Source organism: Macaca nemestrina, chromosome 12 (genome assembly GCF_043159975.1).
Source record: "Macaca nemestrina isolate mMacNem1 chromosome 12, mMacNem.hap1, whole genome shotgun sequence".
In the NCBI taxonomy this organism is placed as follows: domain Eukaryota; kingdom Metazoa; phylum Chordata; class Mammalia; order Primates; family Cercopithecidae; genus Macaca; species Macaca nemestrina.
In genome coordinates, this window is record NC_092136.1 from 117,590,817 (window position 1) to 117,616,010 (window position 25,194).

Consider the following 25,194-nt stretch of genomic DNA (forward strand, 5'->3'; position numbering starts at 1 on the left):
CTGGTCTGCTGGTCAGGCCAAGTGTTTTCCCATTCATCATGGGCTATAGACCATGAGGAAACAGATAAAACACTGTCTTTAAAATGTGAGGTTACGTCTGTGACAGTGCCTGGCATAGTGTCTGGTCCACAGTCCAGAAGCCGAATAAATGCTGCCCCTGGTGCCTGCTTCCTGCTGTCAATAAGTTTTTTTTTTTTTCCTTTCCTGAGTCTGGAAAGAATTGCAGAGGTAAAGCCATTGCCTCTGGCCTTTGTTTGCTCATCTATAAATGGAGGTAATTGTTTCCATGCTACACGGAATCATGACAAGAATCAATTTTATATATATATGGGCCAGACCCAGTGGCTCATGCCTGTAATCCCAGCACTTTGGGAGGCGGAGGTGGGAGGATCACTTGAGGTCAGTAGTTTGAGACCAGACTGGCCAAGATGGTGAAACCCCAACTCTACTAAAATTACCAAAATTAGTCAGGTGGGGTGGCAGGCGCCTGTAACCCCGGCTGCTCTGGAGGCTGAGGCAGGAGAATCGCTTGAACCCAGGAGTTGGAGGTTGCAGTGAGCCGAGATCATGCCACTGCACTCCAGCCTGGGCAACAAAATGAGACTCTATCTTAAATAATAATAATAATAATAATTTAATATGTATGAAACTGTGCTGTAAACATAAAAGCACGATACAAATTTAACTATTATTTTATAAAAAGTGAGAGACTATTTAGTTTGCCTTAGATCCCCACATTGCTTAAACTCTGGGTATGCCATGTGGGGTCCTTCCTCCCACAGACCTCTCTGGTGAGCTGCCACATTCACCGTACTGGTGCCCGGGTTTAGGGCCAGCAGCCTGAGGAGGGGCACAAGAGTAAGACGGGAGTGTGAGGTATGTGACAGAGGCAGCTCTGGGCCCACCCCCCTGAAGGATGCCCAGTGATAAATCCTGGAAAATTCAAGGGCAGACATGGACTCCAGGAGGCTGAAGCCAGGGATGACCTCCACTTTTCTGGAAACATCCTTGATTACTGAAGACCAACCCCTAAAATTCCTTCCAAACCATGCCCCACTCAAAATCTTCACTGGCTCCCCATTGCCCTTTGATTACATACAACTCGCACAACATCAGTTATATCCCACCTGTGATGCATCCTGAGCCCAGCCAGGCTGCTTTTCCCCAAGAGCAGCCCATTGTTCTCAGCTCTCCAGGAGTTCACTGGCACAACCTCCCTCGCCCAGACCCCAGCTGCCCACTGGGATCACACAGGGAGTTTTAACAAATGCAGATGCCTGGGTTTCACTGCCAAGGATCCTGATCTAATTGTCCTGGGGTCGGGGCTAGACACTGGTGGTTTTCGTAAGCTCCCCAGGGGACTCTAAAGCTGAGAGCTGGCAGATCTAGAACACTGCTTCCCTGCAGGAGCTCAGCCTGCCAAAACAGACCCCTTCTCCAGGACCCAGGGGGAGGGGCCATTTCCTACAGGGCATCTTCTCTAATCACAAAAGATGAGTGTCCCCCACCTCTCAGTCCCCCAAGAACTTGATTGCTCTCCTGCACCCTCATCACACTCTTGCGTGTTGTGTTGTTGCCTTGTGTTGGGGTCACTTGTGTCCCATACTCATCTTGCCTATTAGACCCTGAAGGCTGGCACGGTGCCCCCAAATGTTTCCATACCCCTGCCCACCCTTCGTATGCCTAACAGGCTCATGAAACAGTGGTTCATCCAAGGCTGTCCCTAAAATTCAAAACACCAAGACATCTTTCTTAGGTCCCTGCTCTGGGGCACTGCTGGGGTCTACACAGGTAAGTCTCTTTCCCCTTTCCATGGGTAAAAAAGATCCGTGTGTGCATGACTGTGTGAATACATATATGTACCTATTCAATACGTACAAATTACATCATGCATACTATTTATACACATGCACGCATATATATTTTAATTAAAATTAGTTTCTTTGGTGCGTGGGAAGAGGAATTTCTCCAAATCCCTTGAGATCCTCAAGCAGAGACCCCTGGGAATCACTGTCTACATAACACAGCACCCATCATGCACACAGGAAGCACTCAAAAAACATTTGCTAAATTAAATAATGAACTAAAAATCCAATCAACGGATTGTTGCTTATGCCAACATAGGCGTTTAGATTTAGGGGATGACATCGACGTCAGACATGGCTGGCACAGCTATGGCTGGCACAGCTACAGGCTGAGGGAAACAGAAGCTGTGGTTTTGTATCCCTTCCTGGGCGCAGGTCCTAGGGTACAACCATGTTCCATCAGGCTTTGCAAAATGGCTTTCCTAGGCGTGGGCAGTAGCCGCAGGTTCTGGAACATTCTCAATGCAAGTCTTTTCCCTTTCTGTGTCCCACTATGAGGGGCGGTGAAGAGGGACCCCAGCCACGTGCTCTTAGAAGGGATTCCTTTGTTACAAAGTCTCGGAGAAGCCCCCAGACTCTCACATAGGATGAAGCTCACTCCACACCTGGCAGAGCCCCAGACTCCACCCACACCCACGGCCACCTTCACGGCCACCCACTTCCACAGGCCCTTCTCCCATTCAGTTGTCTGCTTCTCAGTGGTCTCTTCAGGATTCTGGCAGATCCTGTCGCCCTAATGGCTTGGGTATTCAGACATACTTTAAGCCCCAAACTGCTCTGAGCCGGAGGTGAAGAGGAGTCTCTAGGTGTGAGAGGAAACACCTCAACCTTAGAGGCCTTCGTCCAGGCCCAGGGCCCCTCCTGCCCTCCATACTGGGATGCGGAAGGTCTGTGTCCGGCTCCAACCGGCTTGGAATTCCACTCTGAAAGTCGAGCTTGGCAGCTACAGAGACTCGTATTTAAGCTCCAGAGACTTCTGCACACAGCAAGACACCAGGCCCACAAAAGCAAAGAGCATAATGGGAGCATTGGGCTTTGGCCTTAGGGGGTAACACTAAGGGTGTCCCTGCCTCTCTGCCCCATCATGAGGGTTAGGATCCTCCACATCCTGCCCTCAGGTCCTTAGCCCTGAAGGCCGCATGAGCCTGTGACCCTCTGTGTCAGGGCAGCTGTGTCTGCCCTCCTAAATGCTCACACCCATGGTCTCACTCCTCACAGACCTCCCAGGCTACACAGCAAAGACGACAAAGGCGGGGCAGCTTGTGGACATGCATCTGTCTAGCCCTAGGAAAAACTGAAAACCTATGCATAGAGAAACTGTATATAGAAAACAGATCTATATAGAAAAATACATTATATACATGGAAAAAGTATTTTCTCTATACAGAAAATAAAAGTACCCGATTTTGAATCCTCACAACTGAAAAAAGTGCAGCTCAGAAAGGTTAAGACCTTGGCCAAGGTCAGAAGGCAAGTTAGGAGCGGGGTCAGTGTTGGAACCCAGGTCCCTCTGAGGCCAGAGCCCACAGGATTTTGCTTCTCTAAACAGCTTTACTTCATCACAAAAAAGACTCCAAGCAAGCCCTGCTTCTTCAGAGAAGAACAGGAGCAAATGGTGGCTTTTTTCCAGCAGCCACGGAAACAGGTACAGCCGCACACGCCCCTTCATTCTCATCCATCCCATTTACAACTTAATCTAAAGGATCAGTCACCTTCCCGGCTAAACTGTCCTCTAAGCATTCAACAAACATTGCCTGGGTGCCTACTACGTGCTCACACACATTGAGGCTTGTGGCATTGCGGATGCAGACCACCCCACCCACTGTTACCCAGCACAGGCCTCCGCACAGAACCACAGCACCGTCTCCACCAGCTCTGGCTCTCATTGATACACAACAGAGTTCAAAATCACAGGCTTGGCAGGAAGTGCCATCTATACATAGCTCTACCATTCTGTAAGCACCGTTGGCTTCTTCTGAATAAATGCTACCCTACATTAAATGCCAGAATTCGGCAAGCAAGACTGCATGTTTGCGATGAGATTGAGAACTAAAGGCAAGATTGATTCTGATGTGAACACCAGCAAAGCAAATGGGTTTTTGAAAACCCTATAATTTCCCTGCAACCCTTGACTTCACTAAACACATATTTTTAGACTACAGCAGTTAGGTAGGCATTAAACAAAAATGAGGTAGTCTAATGATGATTTATGTGTAGGATAACCTTCTATAAAGAATTCCGCTCTGATTTCAGGGTAACTTTCAGAGGTGCCAACTTAACCAAACAATGCTGCTTGCTCTGTGTCCACTGCCACGGTATGATCCCGGGGCACAGCGTTTTCCTGCAATTGTCTTAAATCTGCTGAAATTCACCCAGGGGGTGCTCTGGAAATGCAGCGCCTGCCATGAACTAAATGGAAAAGCAAAACATGACACATGCACACGCCGCCAGAGGCACCTGTGAACACGAGACATTTCTGCTTGACTGAGGAGTGCGGCTGATGGTTCTGGAACCAACCAACTGGCGTGCAAGCGCAGAGCAGCCCGCCTGCTGGGATATTGGAAGGAGTTCTAGGGAGCTGCGGGCACGCTCTCTGGGAGGGGGTGCTTTGAGAGCTCCTGGGGCATAGGCATCAAAACCAGAGTTCTGGTGTACCCCTCCCTGGCTGTGTGACCTTGGGCAGGTCCCTCAGTGCCCCCAAGCCTTGATTGCCTTGTCTGTTAAATGAGTCTGTTAAACCTGTGTCTCCCGCAGATGTGTTTGGGAGGATTCAATAAGATGATGCTGGTGAACAGGCTTTGTAAACCAGAGAGCACCATACAAACTGAAGGAGATGCCGGCTGCAGGGCACAGATGGAGAAGTGGCCCAAGCTATCTCTAAGAGCTGAAATCAAACTGCCCTGGGCTCAGATTCTGCCTCGTCATTTCCTCAGGGTATGGTCTTGGGAAGGCTGACCTCTCTGTGCCTCAGGCCCCACATCTGCAAAATGGGAATAATAATACCGACTACACAGGGCACCTGTGAAGCTTAAATAAAATGACAGAGAAAAACACTTATCACCGATGAGCTCAGTAACTGATCACTTATTTTCCTACCAACGATTCTTGCCACTATGAGTATCATTTCAGTTTAGGGAGAGAATCCCATTGCTCCCTTCGTTGCTTTCTTGTAATCACTAACCTGCAACACGTGCTTAACAGCTTTGGAAGGTAGGATTTTCTCCACACTTCAAGGAAGAATACAATATGTCTGAGTCCGAGGCTTCCTTTCTCACCAAAGCAAACAAACAAACAGCCAAATTAAGGACCAGCTGCCTTTTCCACTCTCTAACTGCCTTGATGAGGGAGACAGTAATTGCTGGGAGTTCCTAGGACAGCGCTCTGCCTGGAGTCACTGTTACAAGGAAGAAGCTTGGACTTTGGGGACAGAAGCTCTGGTCCATACCCAGGCCTTGCCACTTGGAAGCTGTGTGACCTGGAGCAAATCACTCGGCCTCTCTGAATCTCATTTTCTTTACATCTAAGAATGGGGGTAGCATGTTTCCCTCCGAGGGTTCCAAGCATGATTAAATGAGATTACATGCAGGTGCCTGCCGTGGGGCCTTACATACGCTTATGGACTCATACACGTCTATTGCCTCCCCTCTCCCTCCTCTTCTGCCTGCACAAGTCACTAAGCCACACTGCCTCTGTGTCCACACCTGTAAAATGGGCAAGGTAACGGGGGCTACTGTGAGAAGCGAGTGACATCATCTGAAAGCACTTTATAAACTATCGTTTGAGAGACAATAGTTTTTATTGAACCAGGGCTTGAGCACTTGGAGCAAATTAGACACCCTGCAGTTTGTGGAGCTGATCTTTACTATGTTGGTACCAAACCGCACCTCCATTCCTTCCCTCAACAGAAAATGTTTATCAGGTACCCTGCAAGGTGCTAGTGAATCCAGAGATTAATACTACATCCTAGGTACTTTGTTTCTGTCATTCTATTCAGTTATTATGGAATATTTGAGATAAAAACATGATGGTGGTGATCCATCTTGCACAGTCATTTGTAGCTTTCTCAAGATCATATTTAGGGGGATTCACTCTCCATCTGTGACTCTAGGACCACCACACCTTTGGGTGGCTGCAGCCCCTAGCTTACCACCTCTAGCCCAGCACCCAAAAAAGGCAGCACAGGTGGTGGGTGATGATGCCAGACGATGGAGAAGATGGGGCGAGGGAGATGAGGTCTAAGGTTGCACAACTGCATGAAGCTAGATGGGCAATTTCTTTGATGCATTTAGGTGACTCCTTTCCCATTTAGGAATCTGAGTCTCCTCCGAGGCCCAATTTTTATTTCAAGGATTCTATGTGCAATAGGTTTTATCATTCCCATTTTACAGATGATTAAACTGAGGCTTTGGAAGTAACTTGCAAGGTCATCAATTAAGACTAGCAGACTCCACAGCCTGTCTTCTTTCCACCACATGCCACTATATCTTCTGTGAATTGTTTGCTCATAACTGTTCTCCAACTTTCTGTCGCATTGTCTTTTTCTTATTGGTTTGCAGGAGTTTCAAAATATGGTGAAACCCCGTCTCTGCTAAAAATACAAAAATTAGCCGGGCGTGGTGGTGTGCACCTGTAATCCCAGCTACTCAGGAGGCTGAGACAAGAGAATCACTTGAACCTGGGGGGCGGAGGTTGCAGTGAACCAAATCACCTGGGTGACAGAGCGAGCTTCCATCTCAAAAAATAAATATATATATGCCGGGCGTGGTGGCTCACGCCTGTAATCCCAGCACTTTGTGAGGCCAGGGCGGACGGATCACGAGGTCAAGAGATCGAGACCATCCTGGCTAACATGGTGAAACCCCATCTCTACTAAAAATACAAAAAATTAGCCGGGCGTGGTGGTGGGCACCTGTAGTCCCAGCTACTCAGGAGGCTGAAGCAGGAGAATGGCGTGAACCTGGGAGGCGAAGCTTGCAGTGAGCCGAGATCGCGCCCCTGCACTCCAGCCTGGGCGACGGAGCGAGACTCCGTCTCATATATACATATAAAATGTTATATATATGTGAATTCTGTGGGAGACAATTTAGTGCAGCACTTAGGAGCACAGATGGAGTCTGAATACATAAGTTTAAGTTGTTGCTCCACTACTTACTACCTTTAAGCAATTTACTTAGCATTCTTGTGCCTCTGCTTGCCCATCTGCAAAATGGGGGAATGAAAGTCCTTCTCTTCAGATTGCTGAGAAGGTGAAGCAAACTACATATGTCAAATGCTTAGAACAGAGCCTGGCAACTTAGTAAGTGCTCAATAAATATCACTCATTATTATCATGTTGTCCCTTATTTTTTCCCTAGAACTAGACAGTACCTTCATGAGTTAAACGGCCCAGTGACCTCTCAGTTTGCTCACCACTTCTTACCCTCCAGCCATGTTCCCAGATCACCCCACCCTTTCATTGCCCACTTGCCTGTGCCTGCACTGTTCACCTCCACCCAAAGTGCTCTCTCTGCCCTCTTGACCTGGTCACAGACTCCAGGGCCTGACTTGAGCCCCGTCTCCTTCAGCATGCCTTACTGTGTGGCCATCAACAGAAAGAATGTTCCTGCGGTATCCTCCTCTTTATGGGAAGACACTATAGTCCCAAGACAGAAGCCAGGACAGGAACAGATCATGGCCAACCTGGACTCCTCTGCAAGGCCTGGCACTGTGCCTGGCACCCAGCAGGGGTCCAAGCCCCTTTTGTTGAATTGTCTCGGATCTATCGTCTATTTCTCACTAGTGCAGGGTGACAATCCCAGCCGCTTTTCTCCAGGCTTGTAAGTAGTTGAGAGCTTAGGTCTCCAATTCTATACCTGAACAGCAGAGAATCACAAGAGGAACCCACAGAAGCAACTCGGCATTATGGAGGTGAAGGACCACCAAGCTGAGACCCTGGTAATGCCACCGATTTGCTACGGGACCTTAGGCAGGTCTCGTGGTGTCCTCCATGCCACAGGACAGTTCAGTAGGGGAGACTGTCATTTTGTCATCACCATTAATCACTGGAGAGAAGAGAGGTCTGAATAAAATATGAATCCTGCCCCTGATGATTATACATTCCTGTAATGGAGATAAGACTTTTTAAAAAAAATTACAGGACAAAGTACGATTAGTGTCTTGAGCAAGGAACCGATAAAGTTTGGAGGGAGTTCAGAAAAGGAGCCCCTTGGAGTAGGTTAATCTGGGTGACTTTCAAATCCATTCTTAGCAGAAATTGAGGAAAGACATCATGGAAAAAGTAGTATTTGAACCAGACTTTGAAAGATGCGTAGGCTTCAGACAGACAAAGGAGGAAAAATATCTGGTATCTGTAGTGAAATACAAAGGTGCCCATGAGTAGTTAAAATCATGCGCCCTGAGAGAGAGCAGGAGACAGGAGAGAAGATGGCAGGAGAGAGCGTTGGTCTGGACCTGGGTTTCTTTATCCATAAATGGAGAGGCTGAGTGACACAGTCTCCAGGGCACTTTCCAGCTCTCACAGTCTGTGATTCCACATGTTCACAGCCTACATGTGGCCCATACTGGTTTCCAGCACTGGCACCGCCTCCCCTCTCTGTGCCTATCTCCCATTCAAATTGGTGTAGATTCGTGGGAGCCAAAGAAGTGACCTTCATGTCAGCCTGAGCAAAATGTAATTAATAAATTGAATCTGCATTCCAAAGCCAAACCAAGATCACATTTGTTTGTTGTATTGAGATTATCCATCCCTGTCCATCAGAGCCGACAACATGAGCCGAATCCTAAATTCCCAGTTTAGGACAGTCTTTGTGTCTCCCATGGGGCCAAAAACAGAGCCAGAACCCAACAAAGCCTTCTTGTTAGGATGGCTGTTTTGTTCACTGGTTTTTAAGCTGGAGATCTGTTGCCCTTCAGAGGAGCCCAAGCCTCTGGTCACTGCACACACAGCCAGAGGTCAGCACAAGGGTTGGTGATAGGTTTCTCTTCCCAGGCAAGTGCAGGAGACAGAGATGGGCCCTCCTCCTATGTTGAAACCTAAGGACACCGGATTCCTAACGATTCCAAGCCTGCTCCGGAGAGGCAGCGGGAAGTAGAGGAACATGGAAGACCAGCTCACATCCAGGCCGCATCTCTTATTAGCTGTGGCCTTGGGTAACGTGCTTAACTGCTCTGGACCTCAACATCCTCATTTATTAAATGAGGAAATGAAAACAAAAACAGAACATAAAAACAATCTCTCTCTTAAAGGGTTATTGTGAGGATTAGAGATAATATATGTAAAATACCTAACCCAAAAGAGGTCTCCATACATGACAGGTATTATCATTAATCTTATTATTATTATTCCTCTGTGACAGTGCTGTGCTGGTTCTGGGGATAAAAAGATGAAAAAGATAGTTGTACACCCTCCTGCGGCAGACAGACAGAAACAACGGACTAGGATGCAAGACAGAATGAAGGCAGGGCTCCGGGAACGAAACCAGGGTAGTACTGTCTGCCTGGCAGGCCTATGTCTGGCCTCGTGGAAGAGTAAGGGACAAAAGTGTAAGGGACAAAAGAGGGCCAGGGCGTCAACAGAGAGGAGGGGTCCACTGTACCCCAGGCAGAAGAGATCGCTGAATGGAATGAGAGCTATGAAAACCCACTTGGCACCCTGGAACTCTGGAGTTCATTATTCCACAGAGGCTGGTGGTTTACTTTGCTCTCTTGGCCAAAGGTGGGCTCCTGGGAGGAAGCACTGCCTGATAGGAATCCTTATACGACACTAGGAGACCTTTTCTCATGTCACAGGACCCCTCTGGCCAGATGCCTCCTTGCCCCTGTGTCTCCCTTCTCACAACAAACAGTGTCCTCAGCGCACTTTCAGCTGGCCAAGGCACAGTGACAACTCAGTATTCCCATTTGCATGGACAAGGGAGCTGATGCAGGCTTGTCTTCCTGAGCAGCAGCAGACACATCTGGCCCGCATCTGAGCAGTGTCCCAAACTCCCCGCTGGGGCCGAAACAGCCAGTCAGGATGGTGGGGAAGAGCATGCTGGGAAACTCCCACAAGGGGCCCGCATTGATATAATCAGGTCTGGTGGAAATTAAAAGCTATTAGGAACAGGGCCGGATTTATCTTTATATCCAATAACATGTATTGTAATGGTGATCATGCAGATGGGAAATTAAACCACATCTCAGCTTCACTGGAGGCCTTAATTTTAATTTATGTTTGTGCACAGCCCTTGGCCCTCTTACCCCCACCCTGCCAGCCTTAGAGAGCCAGTTCACACCAGGACCAAATCCCTGGAGAGAGAAGCAAGGGTGGGAGTCTGCCAGATACAAAGTGAGAGGCTCTGTGCTTCATACACACGTCTTTAAACAGCGGGATGGAAAGATGACCTGCTTGAGGGAGTGGAGGCGGGTATAGGAGGTGGCTAAAGGGTAGCACTTTGAGCTATTTCTCCAGCCTGTCACTGCCCTGGGCAAAGCACAGCCAAAAAGCTGGTGAGAGTTTCCTTCGCCAGCTTCAGGATAGCCAGAGAGAGCCAGGAAGGCTAACCTGTGAGTAAACATTCAATTCATGGAGCTTGTTTTGGTCCCAAGCCTTCAATTCTTCCCAGACTCCCTCAGAAAGAGGCGTGGGACAGCCAGCTCCCACCGACAGGGGCTGCAACCACATGAGGGTCCCCTCCTCCCAGGGTACCTGCATCCCCAAGGGGATGCCTCCTGGGGCTCTGATGGGCCCACACCAGTCTCCCTGCTCTTCCTTCTGTGTTCCAGCTCCTCCCGGACTTGCTGTTTGTGGAGAAGCTGAGCCCAGCCCTGCAGATCCAGAAATCAAAGTCAACACAATTCCTCTGGCTCCGGAAGCTGATCCTGAAGCGTCAGAGGGAAGTATCCCTGGCTCCTCCATCCTCCATTAACCTTCAGGGCAACTTGCCATGTAATCTTCCCCTACCATGAGAAGTGCCATCCAGCCTCCCCACCTCAAAATACACACACACACACACACACACAGCACACATACTAGGCACAGTGTGAATATGGTTAGTGGAAAAAAATCCTATTTTTAAAAAAAATCAAACTACTTGCCTTTGTCAAAATTAAAGCATGTGGCATGCGGGCCGGAGTTCTGGTCCCCTTACCTACAGAGCCTGGACAAGACAAAACTCCACTCTCTCTGGTTCTCATGGAGTCCTCCATGATCATGCTAGTTGGATTTCTGTGCTTGGGGAAGACTGGCCCTGGATCTAACATGTAGCTGTCGAATGATCTAGAATGATTATGGATAGGGGTGGAGGGCTGGGCAGGAGAAGAAAATTCTCCAAGGCCAAACTAAAGAAAGGGGTTCTGCAAAACAAAAGCTTAACACAGCCCCGCAGATTAGCATCAAGGCCACTTCCCTGATAATTATGCCCTTTGGGGCCACCAGCCCGGTCTTGACATCAAAGACAGCCCTGAAGCACCAACTACAAGGGCCGCCTGGGGGAAGCTCCCTGCCTCCAGCTCCTAAGCACAGGAACCAGTTAACCTTCCTTCTCTCCTATCTGATCTGGTCTTCTCCCCACCCCACGCCCAGCCTGCTGTCCTTATTCCATGTCTTTGTCCATGCCATTCCCCAGATTCCTCTAGAATTCTTCCAGCCACCCATTCATCTACTCACTGATCATTTAGTGAGCTTTTATTTACCCCGAGTACAGAAGTGGGGATGTGTGGATGAGAACGATCCAGTGCTGGCCCATGGGAACTGCAGTCGCATGGGGAACACAAACACCACTCCATACCAGAAACACACACCACCGCAGCAAACAGCCAGCGCCAATGCTCTCGTCCACCTAATAATCACTATAACCTGTGCTCAGCAAGTGTCCGGCAGTGTTCTAGACATTATTCATATATTGATTCATTTAATTCTTACTTGAACCCTATGAGTCCATTTTACAGGTGGGGAAACGGAGGGAGTAAATGACTCGCCCAGCTAGTAAGCAATGGAGTATTAAATGCGGGTAGTCTGGTCCTAGATTCTAGGCTCTTAATCACCACACTGCACTTGATTCCATGAAGTCGTCCCTACATCAATTTGTCCCCCTTCCTAAAGCCAAAGCCCTCACTGCCTATAGCACACATTTAAAGCCTCCACTGTAGCTAGAGTAACACTTTATCGGATACATTTATACGGTGGGGGAAGCATGTCTGTGTGGGGTTCAACACACAGGTTGAAAAAACAGACTCTGGTTCCAGCCCCACCCTCTGCTCAGTGTGATTCAGAAGGTATTTTGCTTCTCTGAGCCTCAGTGTCCTCTTCTGTAAAGTGGAGAGGGGAAAACACATTTGTGGACTTTTTGTGATGATAAAAAGAGATCCTGTATGGAAGTTTCTGAGCCCTGTACCTGGGATATAGTAAGCACCCCCAAAATTGTAATGCAAAAATTATCATTATTTAATGGATATAATGCTTAGTCCATAAACTTAAGTGTATAAGGAACACCACATTTCTTTATGTTCTTTAAATCACCTTAAATCTGACTCTACTAGATAGGCAGGAGATTGTTCCCAACATTATTGGGGCTTCTCCCAGTGTATGCCAAGGTCCAGGGTACCTCTAGTCCTCACCAGCCCATGGTCCCTGCCTGAATGATTGCTTTGGCTCTTGGGCTGTGCACCTTGTGACTCATTTGAACACAAGAACCCTGGCCTCAGTCCCGGACCCAGGAGGGCCCCACACAGCCACCCCAGCGGGGTCCAACCGCCTCTTCTGACTGCGTCCAGGGAGCAGCCTTCCGCACCGTCCCCAACCCTGGCATCCTTTCATCTCCTCTTTGTTCCTTGCCCTCAGAGGCTCTCCTCCCCAGACAAAACACCCTTCCTAACCTTTGCTGTTAGCCTATGGTTTTACAAAAGACAGGAGGAGCAGCTGTCTTCCAGGAGCTTCGAATTCCCATCCTGGTACAAGCTCTGAAGTCTGGAGATATAATGGCCTGGCCATCTGCTTGGAACTGAGAGAAGGAAAAAGTACTGAGCAAAAAAGGCAAATTAATGTCTCAAAGAAAGTCTCCTGCTGCATTAGCTGTCAACACGCCAGAGCATGGTTCTTGTCCTAGGTACACATCAGAACCACCTAGCGAGCATTGAAAAGGCTGATGCCCAGGCTCTACTCCTGGCAGAGTCTGATTCAGTTGATTTGGCGCTAAGCATTGGTGTTTTTTTTTTCTGAGATGGAGTCTCGCTCTGTCCCCCAGGCTGAAGTGCTGTGGTGCGATCTCGGCTCACTGCAAGCTCCACCTCCTGGGTTCACGCCATTCTCCAGCCTCAGCCTCCTGAGTAGCTGAGACTACAGGCGCCTATCACCATGCCCAGCTAATTTTTTGTATTTTTAGTAGAGAGGGGGTTTCACTGTGTTAGCCAGGATGGTCTCGATCTTTTGACCTCGTGATCCACCCACCTCAGCCTCCCAAAGTGCTGGGATTATAGGCGTGAGCCACCACGCCCGGCCAGCACTGGTGTTTCTAAAGGAGTTCCTCGGGGATTTAAATGGGTGGCAGGCTTAAGAACCCCTGCTTTAAAGGTTCCATGAATAGAAGTCTTATCTTCCCCAACTAAACCATCAACCCTGAGGAACAAGAATCATTTCATACAATCGGTTATGGGACCTTAATGCTCAAAGGGCACTCAGATCACCTGGTCAAGCTGCTCCAATTTACAGCAAGGGAAACAAAGGTCCTTGGGAGAGAAAGGAAGAAAACACAGCAGAACCCCTGCAATGTGCAGAGAGGAAGAAACTGGTGATGGAAATATCTCAGTTTTGTAAATGGAGGCCTAGAGGTATTTTAAGGACCTGAGGTCCTCTCTTGGGGCTTCCATACCTGTTTTCCTGTGGGAGACACAACCCCACAGAGGTAAAAGGAGCCAATAATGAGGGACTCGTAATCACAGCAGCTGTAATGAGATGAACGCACAACATGGTATGAACCCCATCTCCCAACATCAGCCTCAAAGCGAGGCCAGCTAGAATTCCGATGGAGTCTTTAGCCAACTCATGCAAGAAGGAAAGTCCCCATACACAAGCTTCCTGAAGTCAGGTCCTCCAAGGAGGCAGTGCTCACTGTTTTAGTCACACAACGCAGGAACACAGACCACAAACCCTCTTCTCATCCCTCGTCCCCTTGCCACCTTTCGCAGGTAAGGTGCTTCCAGCCTTGCCTCAGGACTGGGTCAAGCAAAACCCCAGCAGTCAGAAAGGATGGGGCTTCCGCTGCACTGGGTGTCTGACGGCACCCTCACACACCCAGTCAAGATCAGCGTGTGGGTCTTCAACACCCCACACAGAGACGTGCCAGACCAAGACCAAAGATACTTTTTTTTTTTGCCAAAGCATCACCAGAACAATAACAAATCACTCCCCAGGGCCAATCTCAAGATCTTGTTGACCTCAACAACCAGCTCAGGCATCTCTACTTTACCCAGTCCCCACAAAGCGAGCACCCGTCTGCCGCAGCCCCAGGACGCTTCTTACCTGGGATGATGGAGACTGTGTCTTTCTCCCAAGACACAACGCTAACGTATTCCTGCACTGAAGAGGGGATGAGGCACTTGAAGACGGCCACGTTGCCACGCATTGACCTTTGATCCTCCACCCGGACGGTGTAGGGTTCCCTGAAAACTGCAGAGAGATTGGCAGTGGGGAAGAGAAGAGTGTCACAAGGATGTGGTGAGGGTCCCCAGAAAGGAACAGAGAGTCAGCTCAACTCCCTCTGCTCCTTCAGCCTCACCTTCCTCACTTCTTCCTTCCCCTCTCCCTCTTAGCCAGCCCAGAAGCCCCTGCCATGATCTTGTTCTTGTCTGGGCAACTCCTTCTCCATCAACCTCCTCCCCATCCTACTGGGCAGCCTTTTCTCCCTCAAAAATATCTGGCCTCCCTCTGCAAGACCATCCATCCAAATTCCAACCTTTCCCATTTGGGTATTAGCAAATCATATTAGATTTTAAGAGCCTTGAGGGCAGCACCTAAGCCCTGCAATGTTATATTCACCAAAGGGATGTGCAGGTAATATGGAAATATGCTAGAATTCCCCTAAGAAAACCAAACCAGATTTCCTGAATTATTGTTAGACCCAGGGTGGCAATTATTTTGGGCACAGTGACCATAATGCACCCAAACAAAACCTGTGACACAGGCTCTAACAACTGAGTTTTGGGCTCCTTCAACGTGAAAAGCAGGCTTGGAAATGTAGTTCAGATCCTGAACTTACAAGGACAAAGGGAGAAAATGTTTGGGATTGTGATTGGCTCTGAGCATACAGAACTCGAGACATGGACACAGTCTCCAAGATTCTTCAAAACAGAGCATCCTTGCCACTTTCTCCCTGCTTCTGACCCTGGCTGCAGCCTCTAGAGCACCCCTCCCTGACCCCCAGCTTTGCCCCTGCTTTCAGAACCATCCCTTCCCCCACAGTGCCCACCTCCTGCCTCAGCTGGCTTCTGGGGCACCGCCACCTGCAGCCACTGTATGTGTCTGGCCCCTAAAGGCAGGCAGACCCAGCCCTAGGAATGGGACCCAGGCTTCTGCCTCTGCCTTGTCCTCCTGTTTGGCCTCTCCCAGGCCTCGCTTGATCCTTCCACGCCCTTCTCTGCCAAGTAAAGCTGGAACATCCAGAGCCCTGCTGCCTCCCGACCTTGTCCCTCAGCAGGCACCTGGGCAGCGTGCCCTCCTCCTCTCCCTGCGATGGTTGCCAAGGTGACACTTAGGGCCCTGGCAGCCCATCCCCACTCCCTGACTATGCACCTGCAGCCCCTCTGGCATCATCAAGAGTCTCTTAATTGATTGTGTTTCCAGTCAGCCTGGCTCTCCCTGGCCCTCCCTCGGCCTTTATTCTTTCCCCTTCTCCAAGTTGTGGCTATGATGAGGAGGAGATGTAGTTGAGGTGGAAGAAAGAGAAAAGAGGAGAGGCACTGGTGGCTCTGTGGCTCTGTGGTCCAGCCCTTCCATGGGTTTGGGCAGGGCCCTGACTCCAGCTATGGGAGAGCACAGAGGAGAACAAGGGGAATGGACCTTGGAGGGAGGCAGGGTGGCGGAGTGGAAAGGGCCGGCTGGAGTGCACGCCACCCGTGACGTCCCAGGGAGTCAGCAGAGGTTTATGGTTAATGGCATCTAACAAGTGGGCCCTGCCTCATCCTCTGGCCAGCTGTGTGATCCTGGACAAGGGTTGGTTAACCTTCTGGAGCCTCAGTTTCTTCATTTGTAAAAGGAAATCACCATAAGAGCAGCATATGAAAGGCCCAGCACAAGGAAAGCACTTTGATAATGTCACTTTTCATGATAGCTGCACGTCTGATTAACTGGCTGTGTGCCCTTGGACAAGTGACTTAACTTCTCTTTGTCTTAATCTCTTCATTTGTAAAAACACATTTATACACTTACTATGAAAACTGCATCCTAACCCAATGAGGGGGAGGTGACAGGAAACATGATCCCTTCCCCTTAACCCAATCCTCCACACTGTGGAGGCCAGAGCTGGGCTCCAAATCCAGGCCTCAGGGCTCCTAGTCCAGCACTTGGTGTTGCATTGGGGTTGAGCAGTGCAAAGGACTTGCTCTTAAAAAGAGTCCATGGGGAGTCCGGGGAGAAACCCTGAGCAACTCTGTGTTCTAAGAGCTCATGGTCTAGCCCCAAACCAACCGATGGAATGAGGCAGAGCTCTCACCTCACCTCACCCCTACACACTCCCGTTCCCAGCTACTTTAAACCTTGCTTTTATGAGAGGTGTCCCTAAGGCAAAAGGACCCCAAAAAGTCAGAGAGGGTCTGTCACCACATGCTGGTTGGGAGGCCTTTCCCAGAACCACTCTCCTTGGTTGGTCCAACACAGTCCCTGGAAAAGATGGCGTGACCTAGGCCTGGCACCATTGCAGTGGGCTGGGTCTCTAAGTTGAAAACCATTCCCAAAACTTCAGTGCTTTATAATGATCCGAGACCCACCTTGCCACTGATTATGACACGCCAGTGTACCCTGATGTCCTAGTGAAGAATGGCTGATCTAAGCTGTCCCCTTGGCCTCCTGCCCTAATCCAAATAAATGAGACATTTTTTCTTAAAGTAGACCACCTGAGAAACGCTACTTCCTCACCTCCATCTACTCTTCCAAAGACCAAAATCCTTCACTGCTAAAAGTATTTCATTGTGAATTTCACCAAAATGCCTTTTCTCACGAGATGTGTTATCCTCAGACGTCCCCTCAGCAGTAGAACGGACAAAGAAAGTGTTCTAGCTGCATGATAGCACACTAGATGACAGTGACAACAACCAACCTCCTACCACACACAGCAGTAAGGGTAAATCCCATAAGCAGAATGGTGAGCAAAAGGTCTAGACAATACATACCATTGGACTCCATTTGTATAAAGTTCATAAATAAGCAAAATATCTATTGTTAGAAATCAGAATAGTGGTGGCTCTTAGAGGAATAGTGTGGGAAAAGAAGCTTGAGGAAGGCTTCTAAGGTGCTGATGTTGTATTTCTTGATCTGAGTGTTAGTTGAACTTTGTAAAATTTCATCAAGCTACATACTTATAATGTGTGCACTCTTCTTTAATTATTATTTTTTAATAAAAGGCTTCAAGAAAACCTCACTGTGGATTTTCTGTAAGTCAAGGGCTGAAGTGGGCACCTCATTTAAATGAGCACCATCTCATTTAACCGTCACACGTGGTGATACAGAGGTAGGCAGTTGCATCCACTTTGCAGATGAGAAAACTGAAGCTTAGGAAGATGTCTCCTCGCCACTGCACTCCAGTCTGGGCGACAGAGTGAGGCTCTGTTTCAAAGAGAGAGAGAGAGAAAGAGGAAAGAAGAAAGAGAAAAAGAGAAAGAAAGAGAAAGAGAGAAAGAGTCTCTTATGCCTATGGACACACAGCCAGTGGTAAACTAAGATGCAAAAGTGAACAACAAAACTGTTCTTGGGTGAATGACTTCTTGCAAGCGCCCCCACCCCGAGCATGTTACACACATACCCTCAGAATGACGGCACAGCCTTCTCCTGTGCCACTGGGGCAGCAGGCGTCTTGTCCCTTACCTGCTTTGACGCGGATGTTGGGGCTCCGGATCTTGCCGGCAGCGTTCTCCGCGGTGCAGAAGTAGTCATTGTCGTGGATAAAGCTATTGAAGGCGGAGGGGGAGAAGGGGTAGAGCTGCAGCGTCCCGTTGGCGTGCACGTGCCGGATGTGCGGCACGTCGTAGATGTCGTCCCCCGTGGCCAGGTACCATCGAAGGGCCGCGCTGGGGGAGCCCGCGGCCGGGCAGGGCACCACCACCCCCACGGAGCTGGAAAAGGTCACCTGCTGCAAGGAGTCATTTACAAAGTAGAGGCTGGTGCCGACATCTTCAGGGCGGGCTGCAGGAGAGGCAAGGGGGAGAGACTTGGTTAGCATGGGCTCTAACAATACCCACACAAGCCACGGAGGCTTGTGACAGGATTCACTCATTCACCTGACCTTCAAGCATCAGTCATTCAGTAAGCGCCTATTGGGCACTGACTATATAGCAGGCACTGGCAAAGGTGAATCAGAGACAGTTCCTGATCTATAGAAAACCCCAGCCTTCAGGTGCCGCGGCTCATGCCTGTAATTCCAGCACTTTGGGAGGCCGAGGTGAGCGGATCACCTGAGGTTAGGAGTTCAAGACTAGCCTGGCCAACATGATGAGACTCCGTTTCTACTACAAATACAAAAATTAGCCGTGCGCGCGTGCTTGTAGTTCCAGCTACTCGAGAGCATGAGGCAGGATAATCGCTTGAACCCGGGAGTCGGGGGTTGCAGTGAGCAGAGATCGTGCCACTGCACTCCAGCCTAGGCAACAGAGCAAGACTGTCTCAAAAAAAAAAAAAAAAAAGAAAAAGAGAAAAAGAAAAAGAAACCCAGGATTTTTGGAATTTGTTCAGAATCACACAGCTAGGTTACAGAACTAAAACGTGACCCCATTGCTCCTAAAGAGAGTTATAGTGCTCTTTCTACCATCCCACAGATGAAAGTTGCAAAAGGTCTCAAGACCATGCTCTGAGATGAATGGCTACAGGAGCCGGGATGCTCGCCTGGAATGGAAGATGGAAGAGTGCAGGAGACCCTGATAGCCAATTTGAGAAATGTGTTGCCACAGAGGACTGAATGAGGGCCAGCAGAAGAGTGGGTGGATAAGATCTAGACTAGAGCCAAAAGACCCAGCTTCTAAACTCAGCCCTGACACCATGTGACTGTGCAATTCCCTTCCTCACTCAGATCATCTACTCCTTCACTTGGAAAGTGGAGGGAGAGGATGGGTAAGACTGCAAAGACCCCCTTCCATCTCTGACATGGTGCCATTCCAACCCTCAACCACATGGGAGAATGTTCTTATGATTACAGCTGGCAGTGGCAGATCCACCTGACTGGGAGGACTAGCCATCTGTTCCTCTTATCCCAGCATCAGGCCTAGATATTTCCTGCTCTTATCCCAGTAGCCCTGAATGTTGGAATCAAGGGGTGCCCCCCTTCCTCTTGAGGAGCCTGCCCCTTTAAGAAATCCACTGCCTAGCAAGTGGACACCAACCTAGAGGAAGAGAGGGCAGGGTCCCAGGTCTCTAGCTGGAAACCACTCCCTCTCCACCAGGAAGATCAACGAGCAAACAAACCACTCCGCTGCTTGTTTAAAGAACGTTGCAGGGGACCCAACTTGACCTCAATTTCCACAACTTTATAGGATGGGGGAGGGCCCACATCCGGCCATATTAATATTCTGGGCTTAACTCTGAGCCGAGCCTCCGGGGAGAATATACCAGGCAGCTCGTTGAGGAAGGCCATTAAGCCTCATTGGTCAGAGCAATTCACACCGTCTCATAAAAAGCTGTGATGAAGCCATTAGCAGACGTGCTGGAAAACACATTCGTGGGCTTCTTGCTGCGGTGTCAGGAGCATCCTCTTAGCAGCAAATGCATTTGCCGTCCCCACCAGGCACTGCACTCATAGCAGCTGAAAGGCACTTTCTTGGAGAAGGGAGCCACATGGCCTTGCCATTCTCCTCATGCTGCCTACTCTTGTGACAGTCACAAAATTGGTGGCCGAGCAAGTCTGCTCTGCACAGGACCCTTAGAAGCTCTGGAAGCATGACTGACTTGCTGTGGCTAGAGTGTTCCCCAAGAGCATGAAATCATGCCATTTCACCAGGCAGCAAACTGAGGCTCGGGAGGTTTCTCTTAGAATACACACTTAGCAGGTCCCACTTCCAAGATTCTTCTCACTTTCTGAAAGCCTTCCTTACTGACATCCATTCAGCAAATATTTGTTAGGCATCTTCTATGTGTCAGGCACTGTTGCTAGGGACTTTACTTATATGACTTCTTTTAATTATCCCAACAACACTAAAACATAGGTACTATTAGTATCCCAGTGTACAGATGAGGAAACTAAGGCACTGAGAGATCAAAGCAACTTACTCAAGACCACAGAACTAGTAAGTGAGGGCACTGGGACACAGACTTGGGCAATTTGACCCTACAGTCACTCTCTTAACCATTCTGTGATGTATGACCACAGTATAATCACTAATAATAGAGGGGATTTTCACCTCCCTCAGACACAACTTGGCCACCAACTTCCATTTTCAGCTGGCCAAGAACACACAGGTGCACACACACATACATGCACATACACGACATGAACACTCCTTCCTGGGAGCGATTTCTGTTGGATTCTGGGCATTTCAGACAATACCTTGCTTTTGGAAACAGGGACATTGCTCGGGGGTCCTGGGTGCCTCCTGAGAAACCTAGTTAATCAGGCACTCTCACCCTGGCAGCTTCATAGATTTGGGAGCCAAAAATCCATCACATTACAGAAAGACTCTATGGTGCCTGTAAATGGACTTAGGAAGCCGAGAGAATCCCTGACAAGGAGGAATTCAGGAATTGATTCATGTGAGAAGGTAAGTAAATTCTTAAGGCTAAGTATGATGTAGCCCTCTGTAATGACAATACCTCCAGCAATAATAATAGCCACCACTGACTTCATTGTTAACTACAGGCCAGGTTCTGTGCCAGGTCCATTCTAGATACTGTATTTATATTATACAGATATTATATTTAATCTTCATAATTCCCTAGGGGGTGTTATTTCCATTTTACTGATAAGGAAATTAGGACTCTGAGAAGTTCACTAACTTCCCCAAAGTGCTACAATGTGCAAATGCCAGAGCTGAGGCTAGAACCCAGTTTTGCCTTGCCTCAGAGCTGGGGGATGTACCTCCTGCTCTACTGCAGAAACTCCATGGAAGACAAATCAAACCACAGAATATGGTTTTTCAGGCTGGGTACTTTCCCTAACCCTTCCTCCACCCCAACCGTATTCCAAACACACATCCCACTCTCCTTCTCTAGTGGCTGGAAATCCATTCCACTCTCCCTGCCTCCTGAGACGGCCACTTCCCAGGCCCCTTCTGCTCCCTCCAGGAGCATCAACCACAATGACAGTAGCCTTCCTGCACTCCTGGGCCTCGGATCTTGCCGAAGCCAAGGACACAAGGTTCCCAGCAACTACAAATGAGTAGATTTAATTGATGAATTGACTGGGATTGTCCAGCCACCTGTCAGGACTGATGAAAAGGCAGATTTATAGCAAAAGGCAAGGAGCCTCATATATCTCCCACCCTGGGATGTGAGCTTCTGTCTTCTGAGTCTGGGGGAGCAAGGGAGGATTAGACACACCATTCATTTCTGCGTACGGCTCTGACAGTGCATTGCCATTATGAAACATCACCCTCAGGTGTAAAACAATAGCATTTTGCACTTACATTGGGTTCATATTTTACCATCACAAGGCACCTGTCAGCTCAGAATGCAGAAACCCTTAAATAAGCATTAATTTAACCTCGCCCTACCTGCCAAGAGAAGGGAGTGAGCAAACACATAAAGAGGAAACTGAGGCACAGACCAGCAAATACCTCAAATCTCTGCTATGTGCCACATTGAAGGCTGGGCATATGGGCAGTGGGTAAGTGGCCACAGAAGCAATGGGTGTGTTCAGAACTCCAGGGAAAGAAGTGGGAGTAGTAGGAGCCTGACGTCCTCACTCTGGCCTCATGGAGTTTGGTGTTGCCTCTAGAGCAGGGGCTTCCCCACCTTCTCAGACTCATTTGAATCTTCAGAGCAGTGGCAAAGCCCCAGCAAGCTCCCAGAGGGGCCCCAGACCCCTGCCTTGAAGTCTGACAGAACTACCTCCCCTCTGGGGGTTCACCCCTCACCTGCTGTGTGACCTCAGGCAAGCCACTTAGCCCTCCTGAGCCTCCTTTACAAAAGGGCAGGATGTGATTGCACCATCTCAGCTGCCTCCCAGAGCTGCTGAGAGGGTGGAATGGAATGGGGCAGTTCTTGATTCCCCATGAGGATGTTCTAATATGAGATGGGGATTGTTCACTCTCCCTGAGGGGTCGAGGGTACCGAAGGTTACTGCAGGGATGAAAGGGCACAGCTCCACCCTGCAGCCCTGCAGAATTCCAAGCCCTCTCCAAACGCTACTTCCTCTCAACTGACTCCTGCACCCTTCAGTGTCCTCCTTCCCCAGTCACTTCTGATCCAGGGACCAGAGAAGACGTTCATCGCCTCAGGAGATATTTACCGAGCACCAGCCGCGCTGCACCACAGTATCCCAGGTACGGTGGGAGGCATCAAAGACAAGGAGAATTGCTCTACCTTCCAAGAGCTTATAAAGGAGATGGGGAACAGGAGAGGAGGTTAAACAATAGCACCTGGCCATGCATGAGGCCAGCTGAAAGCACTGATTTAGCCAAGAGCTATGGGGAGGGAAGGGGAAAGTTATTCAGCAGCCAGAGAAAAAGCGTTGGGAAGAGATAGGAGCTGAGCTGAGCTGGAAGACCTGGATAGGTGGGGTGACAAGGGGGGGCACTCCCAGAGAAGACAGCCCAACAACAGTGGGTGAGGCATGCATGTTAGGGGGCCCTGTGGAAACCTTGCAGGCTGGAGCAGTGGGTGGGTTTGGGGAGAAGAGGCGAAACCAGCTGGATTGGGTTTGGGGAGAAGAGGCGAAACCAGCTGAATTGGGTTTGGGGAGAAGAGGCGAAACCAGCTGGATTGGGTTTGGGGAGAAGAGGCGAAACCAGCTGAACTGGGTTTGGGGAGAAGAGGCAGAACCAGCTGAATTGGGTTGGGGGGGGGGGGGAGAAGAGGCGAAACCAGCTGAATTGGGTTTGGGGGGCGGGGAGAAGAGGCGAAACCAGCTGAATTGAGTTTGGGGAGAAGAGGCGAAACCAGCTGAATTGGGTTTGGGGAGAAGAGGCGAAACCAGCTGGATTGGGTTTGGGGAGAAGAGGCAAAACCAGCTGAACTGGGTTTGGGGAGAAGAGGCAGAACCAGCTGAATTGGGTTGGGGGGGGGGGAGAAGAGGCGAAACCAGCTGAATTGGGTTTGGGGGGCGGGGAGAAGAGGCGAAACCAGCTGAATTGAGTTTGGGGAGAAGAGGCGAAACCAGCTGAATTGGGTTTGGGGGGGGGAGAAGAGGCGAAACCAGCTGAATTGAGTTTGGTGGTGGGGGGGAGAAGAGGCGAAACCAGCTGAATTGGGTTTGGGGAGAAGAGGCGAAACCAGCTGGATTGGGTTTGGGGAGAAGAGGCGAAACCAGCTGGATTGGGTTTGGGGAGAAGAGGCGAAACCAGCTGGATTGGGTTTGGGGAGAAGAGGCGAAACCAGCTGGATTGGGTTTGGGGAGAAGAGGCGAAACCAGCTGGATTGGGTTTGGGGAGAAGAGGCGAAACCAGCTGGATTGGGTTTGGGGAGAAGAGGCGAAACCAGATGGATTGGGTTTGGGGAGAAGAGGCGAAACCAGCTGAATTGGGTTTGGGGAGAAGAGGCGAAACCAGCTGGATTGAGTTTGGGCCTCAGTGGTGGAAGACAGTGAGGGTCCAAGGCAGTGGGGGATACTTGGAGGTTTGCAAGCTTGGGAAAGCAAGGTTTGAGGTGTCCAGCAGTCCCCGACAGTGGCGCCTGAGGTTATCCAAGTCCTTGTAGTCCTCATGTCTAACTTCTGTGGCATTTTGGCTGGACATCTATTTCCCTAAAGTCTTATTGGCCTAAGGGTGTGGAGTCCCCGAAAGAAAGGAGACTAACATTTATGGAGCGCCTTCTTGTGCCAGGCACCAGGCTTGGCCATCTAATCCCCACACAAAGGTATGAGGCAGAGGGCCCGTTAGCCTCATTTTAAGGGTGAGGAAGAGGAGGCTGAAGGAGTCGACATCTTCTCCAAGATCCTACAGCCAGGAAGAGACAGAGTCAAAATTCAACCAGCTCCAAACCCGAGCTTTTCCCATCACATCATTGAGTTCAAAGTTTGGGCTCTGACGAAGTTTCCCCTCATGTCTTCTCTCCAAGCTGGTCCCAATTTGGAAAGCAAATCCCCTGACAGAGACTCCTCCTTTCCCTTCCAATCTCAGTCACTCCCCGCAGCTCTTTCTTCCCTCTGCAGACAGAACCAGGCATATTTACCGAAAGAAAGAAGAGGAGGGGGAACACTTCATAAATAGAGAGACACTCAGATCAACAGCAAAGCTTCTTCTGGTTAAAGAGGGAAATGGATTTTTAATAGAAAATGGAAGTTATGGGCTTGGTTGTCATGTGACAGATGCCCAGACTTCAGCCCATTTAATCTTCTCTGCCGTTTAACATTGAGCACCACCCCGATGCTGTGTTTCGTAAAACAGGCTCCAAATTGCTAGGAGATTAGAAGTGTGGAAATAGCACAGCAATATTTTTAAACCAGAAATCGCCCCCAGGCATTTGGACTGCCTGCCCCCAGGGTCACCGCTGAAACCTAAGTATCCACTGCATCAACTCGCTTGCCAGCCCTCCACCGCTTGGGTATCAAGATTAGTTTTGCAAAGGGAACTTCAGCCCCATGTATGTAACCCCTGGGGCTCCCACCCCACCTGCCTGTGTGGGATGGGGGTGTCTGGCTGCAGTGGGAGGAGCTGGCTGACTGAGGTTGCTCTGAGGTGCACACTGAATTACCCCCATGTCATCATCTGTAATCATTGTAAAGGACAACCTGAGGGGACTGAAATCTTAACACCTCGCCACCTCCACTGGGAGATGAGTCATTTTGTTCTCTTCCCTTACAATATTTACTCGTCTCATTCACTGGACTTTTCATCCAGGAGTATCTGCCAGCGCTGGGACCCCTGCAACATTCCCTCAGAGACAGGCAAGATCCTTCAAGAGGCAGCCTCACCCGGGCATGGCAACCATTTGTAGGAGAGGTCGTGGATCTTCAGGGGAGCAGGGGGCAGGGGACAGGAGGAAGGGTCAGGGCCAAGGGGA

At 49.5% G+C, this 25,194-nt stretch overlaps 1 protein-coding gene across 1 annotated transcript in view; it reads right to left on the reverse strand.

Moving 5' to 3' along the window:
• The window catches only part of LOC105476431 (DS cell adhesion molecule like 1), a 365,099-nt gene that overhangs the window by 329,668 nt on the left and 10,237 nt on the right, over positions 1–25,194 (reverse strand). Inside the window, exons 2-3 of the mRNA XM_011732389.2 lie at positions 17,917–18,234; positions 14,362–14,508 (exon numbers count right to left, since the gene is read on the reverse strand). Coding sequence (XP_011730691.2) covers positions 14,362–14,508; positions 17,917–18,234 — 465 coding nt within the window. The remainder of the gene's footprint in view (positions 1–14,361; positions 14,509–17,916; positions 18,235–25,194) is intronic.